Source organism: Pygoscelis adeliae, unplaced genomic scaffold (genome assembly GCF_000699105.1).
Source record: "Pygoscelis adeliae isolate BGI_AS28 unplaced genomic scaffold, ASM69910v1 Scaffold156, whole genome shotgun sequence".
Lineage (NCBI taxonomy): Eukaryota > Metazoa > Chordata > Aves > Sphenisciformes > Spheniscidae > Pygoscelis > Pygoscelis adeliae.
In genome coordinates, this window is record NW_008825016.1 from 726,300 (window position 1) to 734,745 (window position 8,446).

Sequence of the window (8,446 nt, forward strand, 5' to 3'; positions counted from 1 at the left end):
TTTTTTCCTAATTTGTTTTTGGCCCCACAGTTATAATGGCCAGAGTACTGTAAGGAGCTCTGCCCCGCTACTGTTTGCACCATGCTTTTCATAGATAGTATCTACATTAAGAATCTGGTAATTCTGCAAAAGTACTAACATGCTCAAATACAAGCACATGACAGGTGAGTTGTGAAGCTTGTGTTGCCTGGTGAATCTCATGTATCTTCCTACGCCGTGGTTTGCACAGGGGCTGTTGGACTTAAATGTGCTTGTTGCTGACTACCTTAATAGAGGGAAGTTGTGGCTTAAGCTTTGTAAAATGTGTGGTTTAGATCCTCAACCAGAAGGTGCTAAACAAACAAAAAATGGTAGCCTTGTGATGTTTTAATGGTAAATTGTTACAGAAAGTTTATTTTCTAATTCTGTGTAACTTGGAATGGATATTAATACTTCTAAAACATATACAGATTAAAAGCATTCATATTTTTTCTTTTTTTTTAATAGAAGAATGCGTTATTTGTGATTACTTTGTGCTTGTTGGAGAGCCTACAGTTATTAGTTGCCCAGTAATTACATTGCCAGTGCTTCACTCTGATTACAATCTGACATGGTATAAAAATGGTAGTGCTACACCAGTAACCACAGAGAGAGACGCCAGGGTCCATCAGCGAGGGGGCTTGCTTTGGTTTATTCCTGCAACGCTGGAAGATTCTGGACTTTACGAATGTGATGTAAGGTAAGGAAGGGAGGAGGGAAACAACTGGGTTGCTAATGCTTACAAGTGTGATAATATATTTGTGGAATTGAGTGTACAGAATTTTTTGTTCTAGGTAGAGAGCTTAGATCAGTTAAAAGCACTGTTTTGACCATGCTTTTTGTTTCTGCGTGCAGCCTTTTTTTCCTCTTCCACACATTGCAAAAGTGGTTTATACAGAAGACTATCTTAAAGCATGATAATACTAACAATGGTCTGTGTGGTTTGTTCATTTGTTTTGGACGAAGTGTAAGGGCACAGGGAAGAGTCTTAACTGCTTCAGCTTCTCCTGTGTTCAAATTGCTGTTTGATACTGACAGATCAGAAGAACATTTTGGTTTCTTCATTGGATGTGGTTTAATGGAAGCAGGATCTAAGAGGAGCAAACTCTGTATGTTATGCAGTATCGCCACATACAGACTTTCTGGAGAGCTTAGCAACTTTTTGGGAATCCTTTTAGAAATTTACAAATTAAAAGGCAGAAAATTATTCTTATGTTTTATTTTAAAACATTACCAGATGTTACTGGTCAAAAATGAGAATGAATGTGAAGAGCAAAGCAATGCACGACAGCTTTAGAGACAGTGCAAGTAATGCATCCCCAGTACTGCTCAAAAGATCTGAGTGCACAGAGAAGAAGAAAAAAGGAATAGATTCTTTTCACCTCTTCGGTACTTTAAAGCTCTTGCCATATTTACAGCTGAGATTAGTGCACTGGACTTCACCACTTCAGGTGGTCAAATCTTATTTATAATGACTGAAATTCGCTGTGTGCTGAACAGGAAATTAATTTTGGGAAGGCACACAGAAATTGTTCTTTTCCTCATGGTCTTGCCACAGCACACTGAGAACAGCCAATGCAGACTTTTTGGGTGACCCAAAACTTGTTTTAGTAGTGTGTAGCTATGTGTACTGGTGTGCATACAGTACACCAGTTAAGCTGAAGGCGTTTGGGTTGTGAATGTAGTAACAGTGATCAGCAAAAACATCCAGCGTAGGCACAGGTTGCAGGCTTTTGCACCTTCCTGCTCCAGAGTCGATAATGAAGCTAAAATTGGAAGTCAGAAGAAATGTAATCCTTTTAAAGCTACCGAGTTAAATAATTTTAATTTAGTCTTTCCTGCTATGTTTCTAGTTACTCTAGCTATGAGATGTGTTCCCATGGGCACCTCACATCCCTGGCTTGCATAATGTCAGCAGGACAAAAAAACTTGCTAAAGTTCAGTTGTGTTAACTGTAGGCTACATTTTGTGCATCAGTCACTTAAACCTTAATTACAGAGCTTGTCAAGGTGCAGTATATAGAAGTTGAAGCCAGAACTGTGAAAACACGCAGTTCACTCTTCTGGAAACTTCTCCCTTAGCATAGCATAGAGAAATGAAGAGTTGAGCAATGAATTAATAGAGAGTGTTCCTGTATTTCTGGCATAGGCTTCTGGTTTCTAGTGCCATCTCTCCTCTGCAGAGCTACTGTACCACAGGTTCTTGTGAGCTCTTGGTGTGAAGTGGTTTCACATTTATATTGCACCTTGATGTATATGTTATTCAAAAGCTGTCTCTCTTCTGCTAAGAGTTACAGCCTGTTTTTCTTGATACATCCCTCCAAGGAACGCTGAGATGAACCCGTCTTCTCCTGTTCATTTGGCACTGAGGGTGTTCCACTGCAGATATGTTTTGGGTTACCCTGCACTACTGTGTGTTGGCAAACGTAGCGCTGAAAATGGCAAGGCTGGGTTGGTGCTGTGGGCTCTGTAGAGTGTCAGCTCTGAGAAGTCCTAGCATCCTCTCTGGTGCTTCCAGAGCAGACTCCACTTCTGCTTACAACACAAAATCAGAGCTTATTCCCATCTCTTGGTCTGGAACAGGGGGTGAGGAGCTGAGGATGGTGTTTAAGAGCTAGGGAGGCTGTAGCAGGGGTGTTAGAGGCAAGGCTGGTGGAGATGCTGAAGTCCCTCTCCGTAAACTAACTCCTTGACTTGCTGGAAACAAGGAACTTCATTGTTAATGACCTGACTTGTCTGCTGTTCTAATTACAGGAGCCTTAACCACTCGGACCAAAAAACTGTACATTTAACAGTTTTTAAGAATGATAACGGTTTGTGTTTTAACGGAAAAATGAAGTTTGAACAAAAAGTAACGAGCGCAAATACTGGAAAGATTATATGCCCTGATCTAGAACACTTTAAAGATGAAGACAATCAGCCTGAAGTACACTGGTATAAGGTATTGTGCACATGTATTTCAGATATACAAGATAGGAAATATTCTATTTAAAATGTGTTATGAAGTAACTGTGAAAAACAGCTTTTGGAAGGGAAGGTTTATTTTGTCTACAGTTTGAGTAAGGCGTCTATCTTGCTACACTGTTGAGGAGGTGTAAGGAGGTATATTTTAAAAAAACAGTTGTCCATCTTTGGATTGCAAGTTTTTTCAGAGTCAAAAACATGTTTTGGTTTGTTGATTTGTGAAAATCTAGTTTATCCTTTGATTATTTTATGTAGATAATAAGTTTAAAAACTTGTATGTCTCCTTAAATACAAGGCTCTGCATAATTATTTCAGTTTTGCAGAATATTAGGCTTGTCCTGTCTGTTGATCATGGTGTGGTATTCTTATGCCTCTTGCTCTGATTCTGCCAAAATACTCTGTAGACTATGCAAGCTTAGAAACATGTATTTTGTCCATGTTAAGGTACAATTCTAAAGTAGTTCAACTCTTAATTCTGATGCTGTTATTAAAGTAGCTACATGGGCCTGTACATGTAAAATAACCTTTGTGCTGCACCTATGCATCTTCTTTTGAGATGAAGTGATTCTAAACCGCTTATAGGTCAGGAAAGAGAAGGAAGTTTTTCACTGTATTTGCATTGCCACAGAAACGGTAATACACCCAACAGCACGAGGCACTGCTACAGCAGCTCATTCGTCTCAGTGAAGCAGGAAGGCAGGCATGTATTCTCATAAACTCTGCTACATGCGCAATAACTTCTATTACACCTGAGATGGATAACTGTCAAGTTATTAAACGAAGGCAGTGAACTAAAACACAGCATTTGAAAACTTAAAGGGTTGGCTGCAGCGATTTTTAAAAAGTGCAAATGGAGCAAGACGTCATCAGACTTCATGTTACAGCGTAGTGATGCTTAGATAAGAACCCACATCATGGCTTTCAAAAAAATCAGTATTTGGCAAGTATTCTAATAATCAGTAGAATTCAGTAACTTATTTAATTATCAGATTATTAGTTTTCTTAAATCACAGGTACTTTTGATATATTTAGGAGTGTAAGCCTGGATTTCTTGAAGACAAGCGACTTCTTTTGGCAGAGGGTGCAAATGCTGTCTTCATTCACAATGTAACTGTACAAGACAGAGGAAACTACACATGCCGTATGGTATACACATATATGGGAAAACAATATAATGTTTCACGAACCATCAGTCTAGAGGTTAAAGGTGAGTGCATTGAGGTTATTCTCTTCTCTTTTTGGCTCTGCTGTAAATATTTGTATGCAGGCATAAGCTATTTGGCATGTTACTTTTCAGCTCTGTGAAATTAGAGTTGCAAACCTTCTTTAATTTTTTCCTGAATGCTAAAATTAAAATACAGTAATATATGTTGCTACCCTTGAGCATTGCTTCTGTGGAAGAATTGTCATGGGGAAATGGGGTTAGGAATGAGAATTAGAAGGAAGCAGTGGTTACTGGGGTGGGGGGGTTGCTTTTGCTAAAACAAATAATGCACAATTAAATTTAAAAAAAAAAAAAGAGGATTTTTTTCTGAGACCATCACAGCAAAACACCTGCTTGTGGCCCTGTTGGTAAACTTGCTTACAGAGTTCACTAGAATCTCAATTGATGGGAAAGGAGATGTGACAAGCTGTATAGATACTATAAAGCTAATAAATCTTCCTCTGGGAAGTATTGGCTTACTGTTGGCACTTGATTGTGCTTTTCTGCATCTAACAGGATGCAGAACTGGCTGTCTCACTCTCCCAGTACTGTCATTTATTGCTGTGATCGTTGTGATTGCGTCTTTGTAGGCAACGTTGCTGATGACCTGACCAGTACCATGATAGTAGTTCTATCAGAAAAGCTGGCTGGAGGTAGAGTGTCCATCTTTTTAGATTAAATCAAAATTCTGACTTTAGATAGTTGATACAAGAACAGTGGGTTGTTAGCAGCGGGTCTATATATCGTGCAGAATGATACAATTCCAGCCCAGTTTAAGTGTGTGCTTGTTTACTCTTTTACTTAAATACATATTCACCTGATCTAGGAGGTTGTTGATACAATCCCTCTTTCTCTTCCTTATCCATCTCTCTGACAAAGTTAATCGCAGTTTTTGGTTTTGTTTGTGTTTTCTGGTTTTGTGTTACTTTTGTATCAACTGCCAGTAAATTTGAGATTTTTTTTTTTAAAGTATTTTTAAGGTAAGCTGAAGCTTACCTTAAGCTTTTGTTAACTTGGAAGCTAAAATAGAATAGTTTGGATAGAGTACAGCAAATCTCATGAGATACTTTCTGTTGTAAATTTGAAACTGGTAGTAAGTATGGAGCTACAACAGTACCAAACAATAAAACGAAACCATTGTAAAAGTATCAGTTGAAGTAAGTTGTGGAACTCTTCTTGCCTGAAGAATTTATTTTTCTCTTTGTTTCTGTTAGAAGGACCACGACGGATGAGACCAGAGTTTATTTATCCGAAGAACAATACAATTGAAGTAGAACTTGGTAAGAAGTTACTATTTAAGAAGTCATTAACATTCAGTAAAACAAATAAGCTCTTGGTCTTTCTGAAATAACACGTGAACAGTTCCGCTGACTTCAGCAAGAGTGGGAGATAGGCATGTGGATTGAGGATATCTGGAAGACAGATGATAGAACATGATTCCCGCAAGTAGTTTGCGGGGGGAATAACTGTGTGCCTAAGATTAGAGTCTCTTGAGTGGCAGTGTCTGGTGGGATGCATATATTTTTTTTATTTTATTATTGCCATCTGTCCTTTGTACCACTTCTCAGCATCTATGTCTTGACATATCCTTGGTATCTGTGGAAATACGGTTACATATATGTAACATGTTAGAGTAGTTACCAGCTGACCAGTTCAGTAGTTTTTCCTCCTCCTGTATGTTTCCTGTCTCCCTTCCCTCTCCACAACCTGGATTTTATTCCTCGTTCTAGGGTATTAAAAGGTTTCAGATACTGATCTTTTGTGAAACAGTGAGCTGCTAGTTGATGGATATCCCAGGTATTGTTTATCTTAGAAATTTCTTAAACAAGAGATTCTGGATATAAGGAGTAACTTTTTCCCAGTGAGGACAGTCAGGCAGTGCAGCAGGCTCTCCAGATAAGTTGTGCAGTCTCCATCCTTGGAGGTTTCGGAACCCGACTGGCTAAAGCTCTGAGCAGCCTGGTCTGACCTCAGAGCTGGCCCTGCGTTGAGCAGGAAATTGGACTAGAGACCTCCCAGAGTCCCTTCCAACCTCAATTACTCTGTGATTCTATGAGCCAAGTATATGGTATGCAAGTCTTTTTCTAGGGCAAATGTGTACATGTTTAGATTGCACCATATATTGGACAGAATTGTGTTCTACTATGTAGCCCAGAAGAATGAGTTTTGGAGCTGCTTGAACTGTTAATTTTTTTTCTTGTTTTGCACCAAGGAGAACTGTTTCAAACAAAGTATTTGATTAAAAAGGGCATTAACTGATTTTGGAGAAGTGTGATTGGCTATTTACTAGAATTTCCTAGTACAGGATCTAAGCTGTTTTGTAATCTTTTGAGGAAGGATTATTACCAGTTAGGTCATTAGAGAATCTCTGAGGAAAGGTTGTGTTGGGGCACTGGCATCACACGGGAGCTGGGGCCAGAGCATTGTGGATTATTCTTACTAACGTCACATTGATGGTAGTCCCGCATAACACGGCTACTTCTGCTGCTGCTTTTTCTCACATTGAGCTTGTAAATACTGCGTATATCAGGTGTTCTTTTCTCATGTTGAGGCTTCATGCTTCTTCTCACATTACGTGAAACGTTTTGTCTGGCCCAAATTCTAACTTTGAGTATATGGTGTTAAACTAAAGTGAACAGCACTGAAATACTGGTGGGTTTTGTAGTTTGGGGCTTTTTTGTTGCAGTTGTTCTGGTTTTTTGGGGTTTTTCTTTCCCTTTTCTTTTTGACCTCAACAACGTGTGAAAGATATCTCATTCAAAAGTTGCTAGGTTCTGGTGAGGATCAGTAGATTTTGACCAGAATAATGAATGAGCTTTAATAGAAATTATGTTCCTCCAAAGTCCAGAAGGCTTTGTTTTAAACAGTGGGAATATTCAGGATCTGACACAAACAGTATTATCTTATAGACTTACAGTCCTGCAGGCTTCAGATGGTTATCTAATTCTGTTGGAAGTATTCAGAAGTGGCTCAGCAGCTTCTTCTTTTCTGGTAATTACATCTCATCTTCATTACAATTCCATGCCTGAAAAGCTTTATTTGTGCTCTTCCACTAATAAAGAAATTTGTTCACCAGATCTTAGATTGAAACAGGGAGACTTGCCACAGTCACTTTTTTTGCCTCACACAACCCTAATCTTTGTGTGCAAACTTTCCTTTTCCTTTGTTATTGTAACTGTGGAAGAAATGAAGTAATATTACGGTGGGGCTTCCATATACTGTATCTCCCACCCATTAAAATATCATGTAAATCTTGTCCCCAGTTCTGACTGGTAATTAGTTATGACTTCCCATTTAATTCAGAAAAATTCTTACCAATGCAACCTCTACTCAGAAGGAGTCTGATCTGCATAGGCCCTTAAAAAGGCTCTTTAATTTATTGAAGACATCCTTTAGGATTTTCTTAATCCTTGATAGCACTTGCTGAGAAAATGGAGAATAGAGCAATTATTAGTCCAGGGGCTGCCTGTGACTCTCGGCCTATATTAAGATGTGTTATGCGACAAGTTGTTTAGACTCCTTATTTTAGAATAGCATTTGGTCCATATTTGTTATGGCTTGGACACTGCATTGATTAAAAGTTGCTGATGTATTATTGGGTGCCTTAGACCAGCTAAGATAAACAAATCCAGCTTTGATGCCTTACAGACATTAGGAAAGCGGTCACGCATGAGACTAAAAGGAGACGCAAAGCCTTCACCCACAAGTGGGTTTATTGTGGCTACTGAACAGCTACAAACGATTCCCTACTATAGGGGGACCCTTTAAAGGAAGTTGGTGAAGTTTTGGTTTGGTGGTTTTTTGTTTTTTTTTTAAAAAAAGGCACTGCCATTCTGTATTGGGTTTGCTTGGCAAGGTTTTGGTAGCAGGGGGGAGGGCTACAGGGGTGGCTTCTGTGAGAAGCTGCTAGAAGCTTCCCCTGTGTCCGATAGAGCAAATGCCAGCCGGCTCCAAGATGGACACACTGCTGGCCAAGGCCGAGCCCATCAGTGATAGTGGTAGCACCTCTGGGATAACATATTCAAGAAGGGGGGGAAAAAACCCCAAACCTGGGCAATGGCAACTTCAGTCAGACAGAGGGGTGAGAATATGTGAGAGCAACAACCCTGCAGACACCAAGGTCAGTGGAGAAGGAGGGGGAGGAGGTGCTCCAGGTGCTGGAGCAGAGATTCCCCTGCAGCCCATGGTGAAGACCACGGTGAGGCAGGCTGTCCCCCTGCAGCCCATGGAGGTTAACGGTGGAGCAGATATCCACCTGCAG

At 39.7% G+C, this 8,446-nt stretch overlaps 1 protein-coding gene across 1 annotated transcript in view; it reads left to right on the forward strand.

Moving 5' to 3' along the window:
• LOC103918827 (interleukin-1 receptor type 1-like) overlaps positions 1–8,446 on the forward strand; it is a 24,732-nt gene that overhangs the window by 5,365 nt on the left and 10,921 nt on the right. Inside the window, exons 4-7 of the mRNA XM_009326238.1 lie at positions 487–718; positions 2,772–2,958; positions 4,014–4,188; positions 5,400–5,465. Of these exons, the coding sequence (XP_009324513.1) occupies positions 487–718; positions 2,772–2,958; positions 4,014–4,188; positions 5,400–5,465 (660 nt within the window). The remainder of the gene's footprint in view (positions 1–486; positions 719–2,771; positions 2,959–4,013; positions 4,189–5,399; positions 5,466–8,446) is intronic.